Source organism: Cariama cristata, unplaced genomic scaffold (genome assembly GCF_000690535.1).
Source record: "Cariama cristata isolate BGI_N322 unplaced genomic scaffold, ASM69053v1 scaffold10005, whole genome shotgun sequence".
In the NCBI taxonomy this organism is placed as follows: domain Eukaryota; kingdom Metazoa; phylum Chordata; class Aves; order Cariamiformes; family Cariamidae; genus Cariama; species Cariama cristata.
Window position 1 is genome coordinate 40,193 of NW_009618142.1, and position 25,021 is coordinate 65,213.

The window sequence follows — 25,021 nt, forward strand, 5'->3', positions numbered from 1 at the left end:
GAGGTCAACGATTGGACTCGATGATCTTAAAGGTCTTTTCCAACCTAAACAGTTCTATGATTCTGTGCTTCTACAATGTGCAGTTTGAAACCAAATGAGCTAAAGCCCTTAGGAAAAGGATACATCAAATTAATATAGGCATGTACTGCAACAGATTACCTTCACTTATTAATCACAGCCTTGATTTGTATGTTTCGCATGCGCATTATGACTCATTGCAATGCAAATGATTGCGTGAGGGGCTACTCAGGGGACATCAGACAGCTGCATGCGCATTACGACTCATTGCAATGCAAATGATCGCATGAGGGGCTACTCAGGGGACATCAGACAGCTGCTCCTTTCCCCTCCACCCATGCCCTGCGCAACCTTCCCAAATCAGCATCCCTTCTGCACGCACCAAGCGTCACTTGGCCACTTCTTTGTGTGCACTTGGTAGATGTGAGTCCCTTCAGCATGACTTTAAATATGCTCCCAGCTGTGCACACAAATGGCGATATTTGCTGGTTACTGTCAGAACTTTTCATTTTCCATTGCTTTAACGTTCACGGCAAGGAGACACAAAGACATAGTGAGGCAGTGCCTATATAGTTCAGATTTTTCTCCTCAAATACGTGACTGATTTACAAAGGTGTGATAGGCACAAACAGGAATGGAAAATTGAAAATGTCACAAAAGGAGGTTTAGAAGAAAAGGAGTCACAGCTTGGTTGGGTTTAGCAGATATAGAAGATATGAAAGGGGACAGTCTTGTGCAGGAGGAATTTCAAACACATGCAGATCTCTTTTTGCCAAAAATGGCCTGAAATGGAAGGCGTTAAGACCATAAAATCTTTGGGGCAGAGGATGTCTTTGACCTCAAACAGGAGACCTGGCACCTTCAGGTATTACTATTTGAATGTACAACAGCAAGAGGAAACACCCACAGCTGGCACTGGATTTTTCTAGAAAAGGTCAGAAAGTCAGAGATTAAAATCTTGTAAAAACCTGGCTGTAAGTAGCAGCCATTGGGTGGGGAATGCATTTGCAATCCCAACTCCTCCTCATTGAGAAGAGAGCTTTGAAAAATCTGTGCTTAATTCATTCTGAGCAAGTGAAATTCTGGCCCTGAGCTTTTCTTCGCAGGGCCTCCAAAAAGCCGGATTTCACAGCAGTAGATTCATTTAAGTCAGCTAGAAGCAATTTTAAAAATTAAACATTCTAAGATTTCAATTATTAAAAAAAATACCCTTGCTTGCTAGTCAAGCTCCATCTCTTAAATCATATTTATTTTAATTAGTTTGTAAAACTTGCTGGGCTACCTGTGGTTAGCCTGAGTATTTTTTGACTTGGCTTAGTTTTGAAACTGTTGGGCAGTGGGTAATTTAAAGTTTTATCAGCATAAATATTATTATAGAATATTAATATTAATGGTTTTACATTTAATTACATGAGACTACAAATTACTTTTTCAAGCAGAAAGCCATTTAATTGCCGGCGTGCTGATTCTGTTGCATGAGTACAGTTTAATCTAAGGTTTGCCTAGCGTTTTTTTTTGGTGTAGAGATTCCGCTATTTCAAGTATTTTGGCTTGTCCATTTATATATTATTGGAGGATACACAACTGTGTGCCTGTCTGGTTCTATTTTCTATATAATTTTAGGGGTTTGTAATGCACATAAATCAGATTATCATGACAGCAGAAGAATAATATGGTCAGTTGGAGCCAGGTCCTTTGTAGATGATTCTAACTTAAACTCTGCCAATGTTTGCTAGTCTCATCCCCAGCGTCTCTGCCACTGTGGGCTTGGGCTTCTGCTGACCAGCACCTGCCAACCTTCCTCGTTTATCTCAAATCATGTAGGGTTTTAGTGATGTGGAAAAGCATCCTTAGAGGCTAGGCTAAGAGTATCAGATTTATTTCCCTTGTTGCTTATTCAGCTTTCCATAATTGAGAAGCTTGGCCTTAAAACATTTCATGCAGCAGATGCTGTTCAAACAAAATAAAACCATACCCAAATAGTCAGAGGTTTCAGCTGCTGGAGGCTGGGCAGCCAAAAGCCTGGCATCCCTCCACTGCTGCTCATTTAGCACTCGCTGTGTGTTGTGCTGAGTTGGAATCCATCTATGTGTCTAATACACGTAAAGAAAAGTAAGCAAATTGTATTGGGGAAGGCAAGGCAGCAAGACGTTTTGTTGTTCTGGTGCTGTCATGATGTCTTTCAAGCCTGATGATGTGGTTAGATAAGGAAAAGCTCACTCTCTCAAAAAGAACCTGCCAAGGCTGTAGGAGATCTGCTTTTAATTCTCTGCTTTGATTCAGGTTTCTTCTCTGTCCCTGGGCAAGTCACTTAATCCCTCAGCTTTATGGATGGAAATGGACAAGCTGGACATTTCCATGCATCACAAGAAATTGAATTTAAAATCGAAGGTGTTCAAATAAGCCTTGTCTAAAGCTAATGCACTACAGATAAAAATCAGCTAATTAAGAACAATTTAAAAAATCCACCACATTAAGTGAATTTGAATCATATTTTGATTTTTGCATTTACTTTCTGTGAAATGAATTGATTAATGTTGGCAATAGATACTGAGATTTTTCAGATAAGCTGGTGTTCAGACAGGATTTTTCAGAGATCAGGCTGGCATGAATTTTAAAAAGGATTATTAATGGGAAGCACTTGAATTCAAATGATTCCTGTCAAATCTGTATCTCGTGATCCTTTTCTAGCATTGAGGAAATTTGTGAGGCAGTCATGTAAGTAGCACTTTGTGCTAGAGCATGATGAACTAGAGGTAACCTCAAATACTTTTGAAGGTACTGTCACGCAATAACTTCTGTATTGCCTAGCTTCCTGCCAAGAAAGAGCTTGATAATTAATGCACTCTCTTCTGAATGCTGGCATAGGACTTTCCCTGAATTGTGTCTCCTTGACTCTATAAACCTAACAAATATCTGTATTTTTATCTGAGGAATATAATAGTAGGTTCAGGGACTTTTTATAGAGTGAATTCAGAAAAGCTTCTCTAAAACAACGGTAGGGACATTCTAAGTACTGAAAAGCTTTATGGCTTTCTTTCAGCTTTCCTTAGATAGCTTTATTGTTCAGTGCTGATGGGCCCCGAAAAGATTCGATGTGACGTGCTGCAGAAATTAATGTCTGCAAATCCCAAACCCAGAGAGATAGATCTTCTTGTCATCAGGTAACAACACAGATGACATTCCCCAATACTTCTTCTAGCACAAGACTTTGCTTTAGCTGTCGTGTTTCTGTGATGGATTTCCCTGAAACTTTAGATTTCTGTGTCTGCATGAATAAACTGAGCACCATGTACTTATTAAACTCTTCAATTCCAGGAAGCACTGTGCTTACTGTAAACAGACTGACTGTTGAACCGAGCATGTGCAACACATCCATCTGCTTCTTGGAAGCATCAGACCTCCTGTGCCACACATGTGTAGAAAATCTGCAGCTTTCGAGAAGATTTAGGATGTTGAATGCTCTTCTGCTGGTCTGTGTCTGTAGAAATATCTGAGATTTAAAGATATTCAGCTGCCGGGTCAGAAGCTCTGTGCATTAGCTTCCGCTAGGTTTCCAGATACTCTGAACACATGAATACATGCACAGTTCCCCTTCCTCACCGTGAGGAATGTGACTTTAAGGCAGAAGATGCCATTTCTGAGGGGAATCTGAATTTACAGCAACCTTCTTAATATTGGCAGAAGCTGTTTGTCTTATGACATTGGAAAAAAGGGGGGGAAATTTAAACCACCAGAGACAGTTTTGCATTTAGTGCCAGTGGGAGAACGATCTGGTCACCTGTGTTGTTTTTATTCTGCATCTCAACAAATGCAAAGTGAGTGCTTATTCCTTACAGGCAAGCACAGTTAATAGGATGTGGTGTGTGACCTAATACATTACACTGATTTATCTCATCCCATGACCCTCTGTAGTCCTTCTGTATTGCAAATGCACGAGACTGGATGCAGTCCCATTTGTATTTTAATTGGCAGACTGCCTCTGAAAATCCTGTCACTTGTTGCCACCCGAGATGGAAAATGTGCAAGACTGACTAGTACACATTTTCCTTTGGGAGAAGTTTAAGCCTTTGTAAGAGTAGGGAGTGAGAAAATATGGTGAATAAAAGTCCTAGCTTGGAAATATTAGTGTAACAGCAACATTTTCTCATGCCAGTAAAAGGAGCTGGTTCTTTTTAAAACTTTCTATATGTGCCATGATTTTCTTACAAAATTCTCAACTATAAAGAATGTCCACTGTTGTCTTGGTTTTATGTGACTGTGATATCCTGTTTGAATTTGTTTTCCAGGTGTAGAGTAATGAATATGGAAGTACTGCCCTCCTAATCTTATTTGTGCAGTTGAAGTGAAAAAAGTTCTGTAATACTTCAGAAGCAATGATGTTATTTGGTTAGTGACGTTGCCTCTTTTAGTCATTTAACCTAATTTTGAAAAATGGCTAAGACTATTAAAAACAAAAACAACCAAAAAATCAAAACACAAAAACCCCAACAAAGCAAAAAACCAACAAAAGACCCAACACCATTTTATGTGCACCGAATGTGTACACTACCACCACCACCCCTATTCAAACCCGTGAGCTTTGCTCTCAAGCTTGTTTGTTTTTTTTTTTTTCAATCAGAAAAAGCTATTCTTCCTTTTCCTGGAGTTTTGATGTTGGCCATTTCCAAAATTCTTGATTTCCATCTTTGCTATAAGTAAATCTGCCTTCCTTCAAATTATGATCACAGAGAAGTTGAGGGAAGAAGCACGCTGAAGTCACTGTCTATTTTGTTGTGTATCATTTTACAGCCACGAAGACTTGTGATGCCAGCATAGCTCTTCACAGATCTCCAGTAAATCCCCTACCCCAGAAGGTCTTCCACAGACAGGCAGACAATTAGTATTTTCAGAGTGCTGCTAACTTGTTAAAGTTGTTTAACAAATGTTGAAGTAGTGTGTGCATTACAAGTGACATAATTCATCTTTTCAATAAAATAATAAAAAGTTCAGTTTGCTTGGCAATATTCAAGATTTTTCTATTTAAACTTACATGAGTGGCAAAATCTATTCATTGAAGACAACTGGTGAAACATTTGCAAAGGACTGGTGTAGTGTGTAAAACAGAGGTGGGTTTGTTTGGTCAGTTTTTCAAAACTGCATGATATCTCATCTTTGACTTTTGGGGGCATTAATATACCACCTACAGAAGTGCTTTTCTAAATCCTACTAAAAACTCACCTAATCTTTGGGTTTAGGTGTCGTTGTAAGTCTTGACATCAATTTGAATCTTATGTGTAAGTGGGACCGCTGTTACTCAGAAAATGAAATAGTGGATAGAAATCTAAAGTTACAAATTTTCTCCTGCCATGCATTGACTTAGGCATTATCTGAAGGCCTCTCATTTGGACAAGACAAAGCTGGGTGAACTTGTGCTGATCTTGTGGCTGACGAATTTGCTGCTGTTCTGCCCCTGCCCCTTTTTGGTCTGAGAATCCTGACTCTCTTTTAGTGAACACATAAAGCCTAACTTGTCCCTTTAAACATAAGCACAGTGGAGTCAATGTGTCTGCTCATAGGTAGTTTGCTAATATTTGTTGATTTTAAAAGAAAGAAAAGCCAACAAAGTTGTATATGTATGGGTGCAGTACAAGGGAAAGTTTCTCTCAGGTGTGTCTATTCTTCCAGGTACTCCCTGTTCTCCGATCCTTATGCTCTGATGTTTCTCCTATAGCTGCCCAAATTGCCTCTATTCTTCTTTCTAGTCTCAAGAGCTTTCCTTACCCTGGTTTTACTCCCAGCAAGCTGACTGTGTAGCTTAGCTAAGAACCCATCTTCAAGGATGACTGCTCTAGATGACTGCTGGTTATGCACAATCAGTTTATATACATGAATATAGAATTTAATCATCCCAGACTGAGCTTACAGTACAAAGATACCTCCAAGCCACAACTCTCCTCCAAGTCACTGCCTATTGAAACCAGGAAGGTGTTAGGGAAAAAAAAAAAAAATTACTACAGTCCTTTCAGGCCAACAAATATGAGAGGAGAGTCAGGGCATTACCTTCTCCATAGCTGCATACACATTATCATGGGGAACACCTGGACGGTGTAAAAGCTACATAGCTTTAACTCCTCTCAGAATATAGAAAGTAGCATCTATTTCTCCTCATATTCTTCTTTAGCTGAATACAGACAAGGCACAATTTAAGTATGAATGAAGATTTTGGTTTTTTAGATTAAAGGGGTTTTTGCTGTAAATCAGATAACTGGCCACTAGAAAGATCAGCCTACTGAAGATTGATCTAGATATTGTAGCAGTGCAGTAGTACTGTGATCAATCTCTGCTGTGCAGAGACAGAATTGTCTCTTTGTTCCTATCTATTGCTAATAAATACAAGAATGACTGCAGGCTCCAGTCATTCTTGTATTGGAAGAAATGGAAATTTTGCTGATTGAAATTCATGGACTTTTCATCCTAGAGGATTTTTTTTCCCCATCCTCTCTGATAATAACAGCAGAAATAATAAATGTTCTGTAACTGAAAAGGTAAGATTTTTTGAAACTGGATGCATCTGTTTTAGATAGGCCGTTTATCCCAAACTCCACATGTAAGAGGAAAGGAGAACTGTAATCCCTCACCTCCTGGAATCTCAGAATATTATCTTGGTTTTTGCTTCTATGTGCTAGGCTTTTTTAATTATCTGTTGAATCTATATTTGCATGTCACTCTTTCAGCCGAGTGTTGACATGACTTTGCCAACTGGGATTTCCCTTGCTAGCAGTCTTACAAGCTTTATTACATTAAACACAATTTGCAGTTGCTCTAAGTTATGAAAAAATAACTTAGATACTCTTTGTCTTTTTCAAGGAGTAACTGGGTGACCTCTTACAGAGTATTGGTGAGCAATGACAGTCATGCATGGACTGCTGTCAGAAATGAATCTGGAGATGTGGTGAGTATCACAAAACAGATGTTTTATGAAGAAGAGCAGAGATGAGAATGTGGGGGCTGTCTACATGGAGTTTTGATTTGCCAGATTAGTCAGCGTAAGACTACAAGGCAACATCTCTCAGTGATCCCACTAATTTTAAGAGCAGATCACAGAGAGGACCCCAGAATATCCTGTATGACAAATCTGCTTGTGTCTGCCTGTGGGTGTGAATGGCACCCGGCAGTGGTCCTGCCTGCGGTGAGATATGTTTCTTGTTGCATGACCCATGCAAGGGTTAGCACCAGTCTGCTGGTACTGAGGTGCCTGTGAGGTGTCTTTTGTTGGAGAGAGGGCATGGAGCTCTGACTCCTTTGCCCCTTTCTGAGTAGCATGCGGGGATTTTGCTCTTTGAAGAGCAGTTCTGGCCTGAGAACAAGGCTGGGGCTGTACCAGGTAACCTTATTTGTTTCTATTACCACAAGTGCTAAAAGACATTTTGAAGAACTGATCTTGCCATTTCCATATGTTTGGCCTGCATAGATTTTTGAAGGAAACAGTGAGAAAGAGATCCCAGTTCTCAATATGTTGCCGGTGCCACTGGTTGCACGCTATATCCGTATAAACCCCCGGTCCTGGTTCGAAGAAGGTAGCATCTGTATGAGACTGGAAATCTTAGGGTGTCCTTTGCCAGGTAAGAGTCTTTCTCAGTTGATGTTGACATGGCTGCCTGTGCCAAGACTCAGAAATTTTATTTCCTTTGGATATCTTCGTTTTTGATATAGTACCTGTCTTTAGTGAGTGGAGTTGTGCAAAAAGAAACAAAAATGTCTATCCAGATACACGGACAGTATCAGGATAATTCTTCAAATGCAGCTGCATAGTATCTATAAGTGGCTTTATTAATAAAACAAGATTGCATGGATGATCTAACAAGATTTTTTTCTGTTGTTTGGGCTGAAGTGCAGTGCAATCAATCTTACTGAGTGCTCAGGTACTAGGGAGGCAATAGAATTACATATCGGAACAGTCACTTGTAGAAGTCTTAAGCTTCTAAGGCAAGAAAGAACCATTATAATTATATCATCTGATTTTTAATTTTTTTTCCAATTATTATTTGATTGTATAGGTCGTAGGGTTTCCCTGAATTAATTTGAAGGCAAATACTGTGACTGAACTGGTGCTTATCTTGTAGGGGGAGGGAGGGGAGTTGGGGATGTAACGAATTTCTAGCAAATTTCAAGTGTTATTGAATCCAGCACGATCCCTGGTAAGTCTCAGGTGAAGATAAATGGTCCTATCTTGGTAAAGACTGCGGAAAAGACACAACGTGATGTTTAGCACAAGCTTCAGGTGTTAGCTCTTCCTCTTACCATATGAGTGCAAAATAGAATCAGGCTTTTGCTAAAGAGTGTATACAAAGTGAAACCTTATACAAGGCCACTTAAAAAAAAGGGCATGCAATTATGGCAAGACCACGTTACTATTAAGCACATTGTAAATAGTCTTATAGTGGATTTGTGTCTACATATGCATGTATATATATAAATATTTGAAAAACTTCTTGTTCAAACCATTTCTAAGTTGCCCGCTACTCATTCTACATCTCTCATCTTCTTTTTTTTTTCCTTTGATCTTAAACTCTGGCACCTTGGGGATAGCTCTCTCTTTTTTTTTTTTTGGCAGAGGGCTATGAATAGTATTTTCAGAAATACTAAAGCCAGAAAGAGAACTGCCTTTCCAGAGCCTATCATTACTGCTTTATAAGTTCCTGCTGCTGTTCAGAGACTTGCTGCCTCCAATTCCACTGTTAATGTAGGGTCTTCATATGCCAAGCAGAGGTAGCCTGATTTTTGTCCTTTAGATGTTTAAATACTCATGGGAAAAAAAAAAAATAAGCAGGGGCATGGAAGGGATAATTCTCTGACAAAGAGAAGTCTGGGGCAAATATTGTCATAAAACTTAATCTGTAGGTGTGTTACCGTGAAGCAATGAAAGTTAGCAGCACTTAGACAACTGCTCTTCTGAGGGTAGCAAATACATCCTGGACTTGAACGGCAGTGACCAGGGGTGTCCTGTTGATGTGAATATTCGTGTTTTCAGGAGGATTCTGATTTATTTCAACGGTGGGCTTAGAAAACTCCAGCTTTGTGGGTTGCTTGTTTCCCACTGTACCTTTTACCCTGGAGGGGCGATTCCAAAGGCAGTTTCCCCTCAGCTCTTGAAAGGACCGGTGGGCTGTGAGAGAGCAGTGATCTATCCAAAATTCCTGTGTGGGTTTGCAGAGGATCTACTCTCTCTAACACAGGGTGTGAGGCTGAAGGAAAAGCATAACTCTCTTCAGCACCATGACTTTACCAGCATGCAGGACGCACATGGAGATCTCCAGGGAATAACAGAGAAGACACTCCAACAATTTTGGAGAGCAATTTGTAGGGCAATTCTCACGATCCTTTCCTATTCCATCAAACTGTACTTAAATAGGAAAGAGCAAAAACGTTGATATTTGGAAAGGTGATTTTTATTAAGTGCAGCAGTTATTTACACTAGTTTCTTACTGGGTATACACCTATACAGGGCCAAATTCTGCTTTGCAGCGTTAGCATTTGTCACCCTTCAGCTTCACGGGGCTGTATCAGTGGGTGAAGGTGCTACCGAGGTAAGAACATCTCTCCACTTCCACCACTGTTGCAATGAGTTGCAATTACAATTTGTTGCAGTTACAGCTTGTTTGCAGGTCTTGGATTAGCATGGAAACAGCATCAGGGCTTCTTCCTGGTAGTCATTTATTGAGTTAATTGCCTGCAGTGGCTGATTCAGTTTATTCCCAAAAGAAAATACCGGAATCATTCATTGAGAAACACAATGGGAATGGGGTGTGTTTGTTCAAAATGTAATTGGACTGAAAGAACTAATAGGTTTTGATAAGCTGCTGACCCGTCTTTTTAGCTCAGAAAGAACTGGCATTTCTTTCTTCTAGCTCATTTTATTCATCGCACGCAAGGCTCTCGAAACAAAGCTGTTCCCCAGGTTGCAGAGGCCTTTCCATGCACGTTTGCTTCCTGTAGGACATGATTTATTTTTTGCAGCTCCCTGTATCTGGATTTCTTTACCCTTTATTGGTGTCATCTTACTGGTTCCAAATTAGATAACCGACTGGTTTGGCTATGGGCCCAGCCTCTTTGGTAGCACTGCCAAACTCTGTATTGACTATACAACTAGAAATCAAGGATTCTTTTCTGACAGAGGTGTCCTCCATAACACTGAGCAAGTCTCTCTCAAAATTCATCAAAATTAGGAGGTGGAGCTCTGTCAGTTCACACACCTCTATCCTTTCCAAAGACCTATGAAAGAAGTTACGCGGTGCTCAGTTTCCTTGAATGCCTGGTGTGGTTTTGATGATATTTGCAGCCTGATTGCGAACATACAAGAAATCAAGTTGTCAGGAGGAGCAGTTTGGTCATGTTCTAGAGCTCCCATGCACCATGTCTTCCTGAGGCAATGACAATGCACGGGCAGATGGGGCGTAGGGAAATACCCCAAGAAAAAAAAGTGGGGCTGAAGGAACGTAAGTCATTTTTCATGACTCTGAATTTCTTTTCATGTCTTTTAAACTTGTAATGTTAGGCTTTATGTCTTTATTAATCCCTGAATAGATTAAGTGATTTGCTTTCAGTCTGTATTCTATATCAGCTTTCCATCATGTAGGCTCACAGGGGAGGGTAGGAAAGGAATACTAGATAAAGAAGAAGCCTGAATAAGGTATTAATATTCTAGGAAAGCTTGTTAGCACTGGCAGAATATGATGGAAATGGTTAAAGACAGCTAGGACCCATTCCTGTGGGTAGGGCTCTGTTAATAAAACCTGCTGCATATGCTAGGTGCACTAAAAGTTGGACATATTGTGAGAAAACACTATGTCGATAATTGGAACAGAGAAGTTACTGATTATCTAATCGTTATTATATAAGGTGATTGTAATTTTTATCAGTGCAATGCTTATATATTATGCATAACATACATTTTTGGTGTATTGTAGGCTAGTTTTGTCAAAAAGCCTTTTCTAAACTATTACAGTAGCTCTACAAAAAAAAAAAGCTGTGTTAGCCGACTGTGTCAGTACCATCTTTCAGGGAACAGAAGCGATTTGATGTTTCACCAAGGGAAAAATACTTAGCTGTGGAGGAAAGATGCCAGAAATTCCTACTTATAGCAGAGGATCAGTGCTGCCATTTCTCGCTAGGGAAAAAGAGGACAAAAGCACCAGCATTTAATTCCCTTTCCAGTTTCCAAAAATGTTGGTATTTACATAGATGTAGACTGACACGCACAATCTTTTACAATTGCCTCAGAGGGATGGATGTACTTTCCTTGCTTGTTCTTTCTCAAACCTAAGGAAAATCAAAAAGAAACTGCATATGATCAAAAGTACCCAGAGATAGGAGAGGGAAAATTAGCTGAGCTCTTCATGCATTTATTTATACAGTAGAGTATTCAAGGCAATAGGCAATTATTTTAATGGAATGAATTTGTGATTAAATTTAATTTTTAATAATTCTTATATAGAAAACTATCATTGGTATCATGATTATGCCATCACTTTCAACCCAAGATAAAAAATGAACTTTAACTACTCTGTAATGGAGTAGTATGTTTTGCAGTGGATGCATCATTCAGTCCTGTTTTCATTGCTTGTCTCTTATTGCCAGGCTACCTGGTTAAGTCTAGAAGTGTGCTTATTTTGTATAAAACTGTGACTTTCTACAATTATCTTTCATTATAAGTGATTGTGTATACAACAGTACTAAATTCAGCGACCTACTTGTGAGAGTAAATTTTTGCTCAGAGTGACAGTCTATCCCCGTGTACTGGTTTTATCATTGCAAAGCTAAAACTTAATCTTGAGCAATTTAAAACTTTTTGGGGAGTTTGCCTGAGCAAAGACTGAATAAAAATGAGACCAAATTCAATAATTCCCCTGGAAAAGGCCAATGTATTATGTTTCTCCGTATTCATTAAGACAGATGTGTAACATGTCCCAGCAATGCAGAAAGGTTTTCTTTCATATTTTATTTATAAAATGAAGTGTATACTATTCTGAAGAAGTATTAACTATCCTCAGAATTACCATTATTATCAGAATCAAACTGTAGGAAATCATTAGAAAGATCAAATGTTGGTAGAAAACCTTTAAAAAGCAGGTTAAGAGTTTAGGTTTTCTCTTACCTGTTGTTATCATTCATTATGCCTAACTGGAATTAGTTTTTCGATATATGACCATATATGACCATACATCAACATATATAGAAGAGAATCCATCTATAGTTGAAGAATATTATTTCATTGCTGATTTAATGTGTGATGTTAATGCTTACGACTGCCATGAGATAGATCACGTGGAAAAAAACTAACGATCATCTGATATGTCTGCCAGTGGATTTTTTCAAGATTACACATCTGCTGTCAGTGACATGTTCAGTTTTGTGAAGACAAGTCAAATTCACTTATATTACACGGAAATGAAAAAATCAGTCATTTGCAGAATTGTATGTTGAGGTTTTTCAGGCAGTCTAAAGGATTTAGACTAGAACATTCTTTTTATTAAAAACTTAGCTAAATCACTTGGATTGACTTCATTATCTCCTCTATTTGGAGCACCATATGAGCACCACTTCTGAGCTTGTGAGCTCCATCAGTATGATACCATACAACTCACTGTAGGACTTCTGTAAGAATGAAGCGTATGAACAAATCGTGTTGGGAATGGATGCAAGTTTTACTTACTAAATGAGAGCATTTTGATAATATTGTTTTGTGAGTGTTGATTTCATCTTCAAGTCATTGCAAAGCTCACTCCATACCTTTCCAGTGCCAGTTAGAAGAACACTGAAAACTAAAGGAGGGAAAAAAAGAGCAACACACATTGTTGTTGCTAGCAAAATAACTGGATACCACTGGAATCATCAGGGCTCCACTGCTTGAGGTGCTGTGTAGAGCTGTAATCTGACAGCAAATCCCTTCTGTCAGTCAAACTGCTGAACAATTGGTCACAGAATCACAGAATCGATTTGGTTGGAAGAGACCTCTGGGATCATCGAGTCCAACCTTTGCCCTAACACCACCATGTCAACTAGACCATGGCACTAAGTGCCACGTCCAGTCTTTTCTTAAACACCTCCAGGGATGGTGACTCCACCACCTCCCTGGGCAGACCATTCCAATGCTTAACCACCCTTTCTGTGAAGAAATGCCTCCTCATTTCTAGCCTGAAATTCCCCTGGCGCAGTTTCAGACTATGCCCTCTTGTCCTCTCACTAGCTGCCTGGGAGAAGAGGCCGACCCCAGCTGTGCTACAACCTCCTTTCAGGTCGTTATAAAAAGGTACATAAAAAATACCTGGTCCTCTCTAGTACTTTTTATGGGCAGTCCCCAGAGCTCTCATGCTGGAAAGTAGTTGGGCATTTTAGAGCTTCCTAGTCACTTGTCCATCTTTACAAACAATAGAAGCATGAAAGTAACAAGCTACCTTTACCTACAAATTTAATTAACTCTACTGGTAATGTGAAGATAGATTAGTGGTAGAAAAAAACTAATATATTCCTCTGTATAAATGAGAGTGTCACACTTTTGCAGGATTTTTTCTCCTTGGAAGAAAGAAACTGTCTGAAGTAGTGCCATGAATAAATGAGTGTATTTCAATTCTAATTCTTCTGTGGTTTGAGCTTCTTAATCTCTTACTCTCTGTTTTACTAAAGAAAATAATTTTTGCCAAAGTGGACCTAACCAGCTGTGCACAAGACTTGTTTGCCTTTCTACATTTTAGCTTTTAATTTTCTAGTCTGTATTCCTTCTGCAGCAGAAATCCAGTGATCCAAGCAGACTCCCAGTAGAGCTTGGCAAAATATGAGTATTAACTCTCTAGGGAGCTGTCAAATTGTGCACTGTTTTTGAGGAAGGACCAGAGATACAATCATTCCCACTGTACAATTTTTTGAAGTTTCCACCAACTCTGCAGCATTCACAGTCGTTCTCATGATATTAATGTTTGATGTATGGAAAAATGCCAGACTTTGAAAGGAATGGGATTAAAGTATTAGGAAAAAATATCGGTTGCTGTATATTTTGGCTCATGGTGATAGAGAAAGCTTTCAACATCCTGACAGTTTTATGATGTTTATTTTTATATTTTTATAACAGAAGGATATTTTTACAATGGTGAAGATATTCTATGTGGCATTAAACACATTGTTGCTTTCTAGAAGAAGTGGGTTTTTTATGATTTCCATTTCTTGGTCATCAATATATTAATAAATGATTTCTATGAATTAACATGGGTTGACCTTTAAGGGCTTGGCATTCCGGAGTCATCTGCAGGGTTAGTACAGCATCATTGCTGTCAGTGGACTTGCAACAATTTAGCCTGCAGTTAGGTTGGAAAGAAGACCTAAAAATGCAGGTGAATTATGTGAAACTTAACCCTCTTGATTCTTCAAAACTTCTTTTTTTAATAACCAAAGAAATCTTGTTTCCTCGCCTGATTAGGCTCTAATTCAAATCCATTTCCAGGTGATCTTGTTACAGAATAAATTGTCACTGGAAAGGACAGACTGCATTGAACAACCAGCTTCTGTTGAGGCAAGATGGGTTTTTTGATGTTTTTCAGTCATATTTGTAGAGCAGTGTTCAACTGACCTTCCAGTATTTCTGCTGTAGATTAGGGAATGGAATTGGAGACAAGCATGGGAATGAAGTGTAAATAAGTGATAGAGAACATGGGTAACCTTACGCTGAAGCTTACTGGAACTTGCATTTTCATTTTGTAATTAGTTCAAATTTTGCTTTTCTTCCACATAAGAAAAATGCCCAAATACTTTTAGAATTTTATGGGAAGAGCAAATGTGAGAATTTAGAGGTTTTAATGTCAGAAATATGAAGCTTAAAAATGTTAAGTCATAAGATATTTTTAAGTGTTATGAATTTTCCATAATTTCATTAGTTGTTTGTTGTTGCAGGATAGTATCTATGTATTCTTCCTACTAATAATTATGGGGTTTTTCCCCCAAAAAAATTACAACTGATAGGTGATACTGTTTAAAAAAGTATTTTTTAGAGACAGTGTCTTTTGGTTGTGTTGCAATAAGACAGGATGATATTTAGCCTCTCATATTTGGTTTTTTCCCCAATAATTTTAAACCAAATGAAGATGATTTTTCTGCGAAGGGAAACAGTTTTTCATAAAAGCCTGACAACCACTGGTTTGACAAATGATTACTCAAAATTCCAGACGTCCCAGATACAGCAAATTAAGGAACGTATCTGATGTTTTCCAAAGAGGCTTGTTTATCTCTAAAAATAGATCATAATAGATTAGCCTAGGAGCACATATATTAGGAAATATAAAACTGAGCCTTAGCAGTCTTGGTCTGGTTTTTTTTCCAGGTGACTGTCCTGGAAAGTCAAGGAAACAAAGTTTTTGTTCTGTCCACATACTCTCCTTTGATACTTCAAAACACACAAGTTCTAAATTATATCTGTATAGAAATGAATATGCTAATTTTAAAGTAACAAAGATCTCCGACTTCCACAAAAAATGGCTACAAAGATAATCAGGAATGTTTAATATGCACAGGAGAACCTTTCTGTATTTTGCAAGCAGTGCATAGACTCTGAAAATACTCATCAAGAAAACTAAAAGATAATTCCTTGTAATAGTAAATTAATCAAGTAGACATAAAACATTTACTGAGGCTTTTTCCTCTGATGTGATTTTTTTCCACTCTTTTGTCTTGCATCTGACTCATCATTTTCCAGTGTCTTTTTCCCTCCTTTGTAGCCTAAGGATGCCCTTCTGCTTTTCTGTTGAAGCTTAGTTGTTCGTGCAGAGTAGCTGTCTAGCAAGCTGGTGCCTGCTGTCTCCTTGCTTCTGTTTGGATCTATATGAGCTGACTTGTGCAGTAATTAGAAATATTTCAAATTTGTTGTTTCTTTGAGTTTTGCTTTTGCAAACCTGTTCTAAATACATATATGACAGTGGAATTCAGATTTCCACATTCCTTGCATGCATTATGGCTAAGCATCTTTATATTTGAAATTCATAAGCACATGAAAATTCTTTCGTTTCTTTTCTCAGACCCAAATAATTATTACCACAGAAGAAATGAAATGACAACCACGGATAATCTGGACTTTAAGCATCACAACTACAAGGAAATGAGACAGGTAGGCAAAGAGGCTGGTGTGTGACCTCCTAGATGGAGGGTGGATGGGTGCAGGCTTCTGAGCTTTTATGGAATCTGAATTCTACCTGTTAAAAAGAATATTAAATGATGTCTACAATCTATTTGAAAAATCTTTTTTTTTTTTTTCTATTTTAGTCTGTTAAAAGCAGCAATCTATTAAAATCCCAAAGTCTTCATTTGTACATCATCTGACCTTAAACAGATGACACTACATGACAGAAGGACATATTTACACATAGCGTGCCATCATTTTACTTCCATGTATATATGAGTAGTGAATGTTACAGTGGTTTCTCCTTTCAGACTTGACCCTGACTTACCCATCAGAATTCTCCTGTATTTCAGAATAAACTATACAAAGGTTAATTCTGTATTCACAGTTGTGAAATTCACAAAAAAAACCACCAAAAAACTCTAGAAAAAAAATTCTGTTGATATTATTTTAAATCAGTCAGCCTTGTTAATCTTGTTCCTTTAACTTCAAATGGGCCATGTTGTTTTTGTTTTTAATCTCGCTTCATATCACCATAGGCTTAGGTGTGGGTTACCCTAAAGAAATATTTCTGCCTGCTTTCTCTTCAACTATAAAGATAATATGTTTAGACTTGAAGTGTGTGAATCATTTACTGTGTGCTGAATTTTCGGTGTATTTATACTGCATGAATCACCATTCATTTTTATTGGGCAATTGTGTACTGAGTCACACATTTATTTCGGTAGAGATTTTGTGGCCTATATTTCTTAGCACAAAGATTAGACAAGTAGAAACTCAATTGGCATAATTACTGTCAAGAACAATAAAATAAAATGTATTTTAGATTCTCATTGCAGGAAGACAGGTTGGTCAGGTTAGGAATATCTTCAGGAAAAAAAAGCAGCTTTAAAACAGAATGTTTTTCCACTTTTCAAATAAGTAGAAAATTTGCTACTGTGGCTGGGAGCTGGTCAGTTGTGAACTGTCTTTCGTTGTGCTCTCCCAATTTCTGTTTTTCTCTGTGTCAAAATAGTTAATTTATTTAGAGCTCAGTTGATTCTCATTAGGTTCTGCTGCTGATTGAAAATTGTGGGTTAGATTGCAGTAAGTCTTATATCCCCCAAACTATTCTTAGAACTTCTTAATTTCTTTCCTGAGTGTAAAATGGAACAATAACTGTCAGTTTCCAGAGTAAACTTAATTTTTTAAAAGTACTGCGCATTACTGTCAGTTTTGTTAGCTATTTCACTACCAACCGTCTTAGAAAAATGCTGATCTTTGAAGTTATTTGTCCTGAACACTGAAGAAGGAGGAGGAGACGGTGTTCCCTGGGCCATGTTTTGGAAGCATTAAGTTACATTGCAATGTATCAAGTATTTGTGAGAGGGAGGGATTTTCGCAGTGTCAGATTATTTTAATAGAACTCTCTGTTTAGGAAGATTAAATTTATAGTGCCAATTTTTCCTCTTAAAAGAGCATTCAAGATTCTTTCAGTCAGTGGCAACACTCGCTGTACCTCGCATGCAGAAGTCAGGATTGTCTTACAGTCCGAAATATTTACATGATGTATTCATGCTGTATAGGAAGCTGTTAAAATGGTTGATGGATATCCCCAGAAATACTTTGAGATGGATATTTGAGTACAACCTTTTCTTTGAAACAACAAACCCAGTTCATATCTTTTTTAGAAAATAGGAGTGTTAATTTTGAAATCCGTATAATTGGATGTGACTCATATCATTGGACAAGCCAGACTCCAAGCAACCCTGAAGTCTTGTGTTGCTCTTCATGGTCAGCTGCATTTATGGACTTGATGTAACGATAATACAGAACATTGAAGAGCACTGTATCTATTACCAATTGAACAGGTTTATTTGAGGGTGAAACAACCAAATGTAGAAGACTAGAGTGATACCCAACGAACATCCTAGGTTGCATGCAATGCCAGGTTGACAGTCTCTATCTGATAGTCTCTGCACTCAAGGAGGAGGTAGTTTCTGGTTTGACTTGGAACAGAACAAGAAATACAAATATCTTGGTAGTGTGAGGTTAACAGTTGGACTCAGCAATCTTAAGGGCCTTTTCCAACCTAAAGGATTCTATGATTCTATGATCTCCAGAGAGGATAAAGAATAGCCCTGACCTGAAAGGCATTGACTGAGAGTCTCTAAGTGTGGATGGCCTTACATTAAATACTTACATTAAATACACCTTTTCTGCAAAATGGTGAATTGGACCTTCAGACACCAGTTTTGCAGGGTTTCTTCAAAGACTGCATGCAGTCTTTTTCCAGGACGCTAACAGGGTAAATAATCGGTATCAACAAACAAATAGGAACTGTCAAATAAGAACTGTTAGTGAACGTAATTCTCAAAGTGTTTTGTAGTCCTGGTGGTTGTTAATAAAACCCTGGCTGACTGTTCTCATCAATTGTCCTTGACAGTTTGTACAAAGCACAGAGAAAACACTGTGACATTCCAGGTGACCTATCGTGCTGTTTGTAGGAAATGAGTATGAGAAAAGCAAATATGAAATACGTTCATTTTCAGTATTGTATTTACATATAAACAGTTAACTACGTTACTATGTCCATACTGTTATCAAAAGAGCCACAGTGAAGTCTACTACAGAGGCCCTAATTCAGGAAACGTCCTTTCTTTGACTCAGTAAGCAATCACATGCTTGCAGTTAAAGAGATGACGGGGAGTTTACTGAAGCCAATACAAATATTTCCACTGATTGTAATATACTTTGAACTTGATTCTAGGCATTTTTCTCACTAGTAATGAACATTTAACATACTTCTAAATGCTTTTCTAAATTGATGTTCTTGGTATCCTGTGCTTGCTGAAGTACCAGGCACGTTAGGAAAGCATCTGCTCTGCAGCTTGATTTCAGAGACAGCTCTAAGAGGACAGGCTCGTCTTCTCTATTTCACATCTTGGAGTGCTGCGTGGATGCAGGGATACAGCAGCCAGGAGGGAGTTTCCAGCAGTTAGAAGAGGGTGTAAGGAGAGGAATTAGTAAACACGGGGCTGAAACAGTAACATTATACATTACAGAAAGCTGGTTTTAACCTGCTGAAATAGACCTTCTTTTAATGCAATATCTGTACTCATTGGCAGAGTGAAAAAAAAAAAAAAAATTTAGTAAACATGGGGCTGAAACAGTAACATTATTTATACATTACAGAAAGCTGGTTTTAGCCTGCTGAAATAGACCTTCTTTTAATGCAATATCTGTACTCATTGGCAGAGTGAAAAAAAAAAAAAAAATTATCTCTTTTGGAGAAAAACATGATCTCTGATCCAATAATAATCCATTTCATCCTCTTGTCAGTAGGATATAAACTGGTAATCCCCATGCAGTAGACCTTGGGTAAGTTTTGGTATGTGAGGCTCTCGCAAGAGGTCCATAGCTCCGTATCCATTAACGGTATTTTTGGTTCATAATGAGCAGATTGACCATGAAGATTTAAGGCAATCTGTCTCAAAAAGTTAGACTTGTTTCAATCAAACACCATAAAACGTAAAACAGCATCCTCTGACTTCACCTATATGTTTCAGCTGGAACAACAAATGCTGACGTACCTACTTATGTATGACCAGAATGTTAAAGGGAGTTCCATGGAAATATCTATGTACCCATAATACCAGCACACTGATGATGATGACAGTGGTGAAAAAAAGTAGATATGAAATTGGACAATACCCCGAAAGAGCATAACTGACTATATTTTTCAGACAAGTACTGAGTTTAGATTTGCGAAAGAAATTGTTTCTCATATGTATAAAACCAACGTGTGAGATGAACAAACGTACAAAACCAGCATCTTTTTGGTCTCTTTGCAACATGATTATAAATAGAAATGAAGCTTTTTATGAGAGGAATTTTAATGATGTTCTTCCCAATGTGAATTGTGTTTCCACTTAGATTTCCACTAAATGGTGCCATGGGAATCGAACACATCTAATTATTGCATTTTTTCAATCATCAGCCTTGTGATCATCCAATATTGTTTCTAAATTAACACTATGTGAGCAAAGAGTTTTGTTATGCTACAATATTTCTTCAGCAATGTATGCACACTTGTTTATGCAAAAATTGTCTAATTAATAGTCCCTGGGGTTCCAATTTACAATAAAGTCCTTATTTCTTTCTTTAATGCCTCCCAATGAAAAAAATGAGACAGATAAATTATTCTCATTTAAATAGATTTGCAATAACTTCCTGTTATTAACACATAAATTTTTAGTCTTGTTTGTAAATCTTAACGTTCACCAGAAATGCCACGGTAAAGTGTTTGTGGGACAATTTAGACTCCAGATATCCTTGTCTGGATGACATCTGTGTAAGTCTGTTGGCTTAAACAGAACTATGCCCTTAACTGTGACCTTCCCTATGCACTTCAGTAAGCATTAAGGCTATATGATTATATTTTGACTATGTCACGGAGTACCTGCAGAAACAGTGAACAGAATAGATTTGGATGGGAGGAATGTCTTCAGCCAGGCTGTTGGCATTTCCATTATTAATTCTATTTTTTGCTGAAACTTGATAAGCAAACTCTGAGGAATCTATTATTTACTGAAGGAGTTATCCTGCTGTGTTTATGGAGTCATCCAGATTATATCTCTTTCACTATTTTGGCCACATCAACACTGCCTTAACTAACAATTTCCCCATATGAGATTTCACATTGTAATACAGGAAGGGTGGGCTTGGTTTCTACCTCAGTGGAGGCAGGTATAATCAGAATTCACTGGGGAAATCATATTTAAATGGATGATATCATTCTCTCTTCATTGATTTTGATTTAAGTTGCTGCTGCATAGGGCAAAGGAGAAAGAAATCTCCTTTACTGGGCAGAGTGTTTCTGTGACAACCTGTAATGTACATGCATTGCTGTGCCACCAACACCCTCGGTCATCTCACTTAGCTGCAGTAAATCACAGAGTGTGTAGGAAGAAGTGTTAAGGTGGCTAATTACTGTCCATTGCATAATGATTTAAAAATATGTTTTACTACCTCTTGATAGCACAGTAGTACGTTTTTGCTGGTTTTATTCTTACCGGACTTCCCCCTCAAGTCCTTAATTTTGTGATAATATTACCAATACATCTCATGTAAGAAAGATCTTGAACCTCACCTACACTGCAGTGTTTCAGCAGACAGCATTCATCTTATTCCAGCTGAACAAACATTATGTGATGGCAGAGCCATAAATTCATGAACTAAACATAAACCTTTTACAACTAAGAAATAATCAGAAAAGAAAGTGAAGACTTTTTGTCAAAACCAATTTGGATGCAATAATTAATAATGGATCTATTTTGATGCTGCATTGTCTAACTATATGTCATTTTTTGTTGGCAGTTGATGAAAACTGTGAATAAAATGTGCCCGAATATCACAAGAATTTACAACATTGGAAAAAGCAACCAAGGACTAAAGCTGTATGCTGTTGAGATTTCTGACAACCCTGGAGAACACGAAGTTGGTTAGGATTTAATCTAACTAAATCTGTTGAAGGGTGTTGGGATTTGGCTTTTTTTTTTCCCTCCTCATTCTCTCTATCTGCAGTAATTATCACTAATGGAATTATATTCACAGCAGCAAAGATTTCAAATGTATGTAGGAGGAAGTTCAGCGCTGTATTTCTAAATTGGGAAGAGTAGGGTGAGCACAAATAGAAAGCATTTTGAAAGTGGGATCAAATTCTTTAATATAATGAGTTTTATTCTTTGCGATAACAAACTAAAAGTGAATTTTAGTACTGGGAAATGGATTTTAGTTGTGGGGATTTATGTAGCTTTGGATAGAAATTTACCTTTTTCATATGGGGTGAAAGCATTGCAAGAAAGGACAGGTCAAATCTCCTGAATCATATTTCACTGGTGAGTGTTGGGGTACAATTTCCTACAGTGATATAATTCTTCAGAGTAGCAACTTGTTCAGTCTTTGGTCCTTCTGTGGAGAAAAATAAAGATCTCACGATGATGCTGCCTGGGACAGCTGTTCGAATAAAGGCTTCTTGTGCTTTGCCATGCCCATAAATACCCTGATATCTGTCCATCCCACACAAGGAAGCGTGCTTCGACGTCCTCCTAAGACATCTCTACTTTGCCATGAGAGGTGGAGCACAATAGATGTGATCCCTCAGGATACTTGGGGCTGATCTGAGTCTTGGAATCTCAGATGTTAACACCAGAATAATTTATCTAATCTGCCATGTCCACTGACCTATTTTTGAGAGTCCTGCAGAAAACACACAAGGAGTGTATCATGGGCCAGACAAACTGGGAGGATGGATCCAGTCACCAGCCACAGCTTGGCCAGTTAGGGTCTGTCCTGTTGATGTTTGGAAGTGTTACTGATACAAAGGACAACTAAATTATGGGGCTTTTTTTAATAGCTGGCACTATTCCTAATCACCTCTGAAGTATTTTGTAGTTGAGTGTAAGTATTGCGGCATTCAGTATAACCACGAATAATATATGTGAACCTGTTTTTTGAATAGTGAAGGAAAAGGAAGGTATGAAGTCAGAGATCAATTATGTACAGTTACTGACTGTTGTCTTTTAAGAGCCTTAACATCTGTCCTAAAGAACTACTAGCAATGTATTTTCATGTTATTGTTAGACTATCAGAACTTTTAAAATCTGCCTGTAGAATGCTGAAATTGTAAGTAAAATTAAAAATCTGTTTAATGGAAAATAGGTTTTGGAGGTTTTACACAGTGGCTTTAGATATCACTGATATGTAAACCTGTTCTAAAATAGCAACAGAAAGTAATTGTTTGTTTCTGTAAAGTTATATTTTCACCTATAATTTGTTAAGGCATTTCTCCAACTGTCCGTAAGTGAAGTGTTACTGATTGACATCAATGAAATTTGGTTAGATACTTGATTTGCTGCTCTGACTACACTTCTGCTCCATGTGTTTTCAACAGGTGAACCAGAATTTCGGTACATTGCAGGAGCCCATGGGAATGAAGTGCTTGGACGTGAGCTAATCCTTTTGTTAATGCAGTTCATGTGCCAGGAATACTTGGCTGGGAACCCACGCATTGTCCATCTCATTAAGGATACCAGAATCCACCTCCTGCCCTCAGTCAACCCGGATGGATATGACAAGGCCTATAAAGCGGTAATATGATTATGAAAATATCAAGGAATTATTTTACTTCTTTTAGATGAAGGAATCATGGTCCTGTTGTTTGTTTTCAAAGATCATATTTTACAAGCAATCAAAAAAAATTAAAATTAAACACATCAAAGGAAACATAAACCACTGAAACATCTTACTCAAAAAAAAAGCTGAAAGAAATTTTATGTGACATTGGCTAACAGGAAGATGTGTATGGAAAGAAGGGTCAAGAAGACTGCCAGAACAAACCATACTGAGGTGTATAGATCAATGGGAACGCCATTACGGAAAATGGAAAATTCGTGCAGTAGGTTTTTCATGAGAAACCAAGCTAAGCATGTGAAAATTTACATTCCTTCACAGCTGAAATTTAACAGTGCGTCTTTAAGGAGAGCACAATGTGTTGGGCATCATAATAATTCAGTCTGGAAGAAGACAGGCACCAGGAGGAAAAATTGCAGGGGCTGGTGAAATGCACTGGAAAATCTTCCAGGGCAGTCTGTAGAAGACTGGAATACAAAAGTCTCACTCACAGTCGTGGATGGGAATATATGGTATCTCCATTGCACCTCAGGGGTAAAACTGGTTTTAAATAGAAACCTTGAAGACAGACCAGAACATTTTGGCTAACCTCAAGTAATTTTTCATGGGTTTTGCTTCACCTCATTCAAGGTTTCATACAAAATGTAAAAAAGACAATTATTCATTTCAATTAATTAAATAATTCATCCTTCCATTTCTCTGTATAGAATTATCTCTGACACATCCCCAAACAGTTTGTTGAGCTCACATGTTGTCATATTCTGACTGAACATTTATCTTGGTTTTCTTCTTTTTTTCCTTTTTTTTTTAAAAAAAAACCTAAGGGTTCAGAATTAGGGGGCTGGTCTTTAGGACGATGGACTCAGGATGGCATTGACATCAACAATAATTTCCCTGATTTAAACTCTTTGCTCTGGGAGTCAGAAGATCAGAAGAAGAGTAAAAGAAAAGTTCCAAACCATCACATCCCAATCCCCGACTGGTACCTGTCCGAAAACGCCACCGTGAGTAAGGCCAGAGAGAGGGGAACACAAAGGCTGGGGTGTACTGAAAGAGCTTGTGGTGGAAGTTACATACCTGGTCTAAGCTACTTGTCTACTTCCTTGTTAGTCAATGGAAATAAAAATGCATCACAAAAGTACCATTCAGCCCCATATTTTAGAGGCAGCCCTTGGGAAGTGAACTGCTTCCTGGAGGATTCTCTTTTCCCTCGGCTGTTGTGAAAACCTGGAGGACTCGATACCCAACTGTTAGGCAGCAACAGGTAGACAAAGAGAAACCCTGTGGTGTGAATCAGGCTTCTCCCTAGTTTTGTGGCGTAGATGAGCTCTTTGCAAACTCAGTCACCGTACAGATTTCTCCTGGGGTTTTCTTATTTGTTCTTATTTGAAATATATTCTTATCTGAAATAGCACAGCAACTGCTGAGGCATATTGCAAAACCGATGCAGTGGCTTATGTTAAAGTCATTTATTGGATGGTAGTGCCAAAAACTTAACTTATTTTTACATGGCCTTTTAAATATAATGGCAACTATTTCTAGTGGCTGAGATTCCCCCAGTTTGAGGGGAAGGCACTTAACTGTGGCAGTTCTGTGGGCTTTAGAAATATTTCTGTGTTTAACATCCCTTATTTCGAAAACTTGTTTCAGGCGATGGCAGGGGAAGCAGTGTCATGATCTGACATCTCT

At 38.1% G+C, this 25,021-nt stretch overlaps 1 protein-coding gene across 1 annotated transcript in view; it reads left to right on the forward strand.

The window, feature by feature from the left end:
* The window catches only part of CPXM2 (carboxypeptidase X (M14 family), member 2), a gene marked incomplete at both ends in the record, with an annotated part of 45,621 nt that overhangs the window by 15,111 nt on the left and 5,489 nt on the right, over positions 1-25,021 (forward strand). Inside the window, 6 exons of the mRNA XM_009700744.1 lie at positions 6,868-6,952; positions 7,472-7,622; positions 16,059-16,147; positions 21,518-21,641; positions 23,094-23,290; positions 24,157-24,336. Of these exons, the coding sequence (XP_009699046.1) occupies positions 6,868-6,952; positions 7,472-7,622; positions 16,059-16,147; positions 21,518-21,641; positions 23,094-23,290; positions 24,157-24,336 (826 nt within the window). The remainder of the gene's footprint in view (positions 1-6,867; positions 6,953-7,471; positions 7,623-16,058; positions 16,148-21,517; positions 21,642-23,093; positions 23,291-24,156; positions 24,337-25,021) is intronic.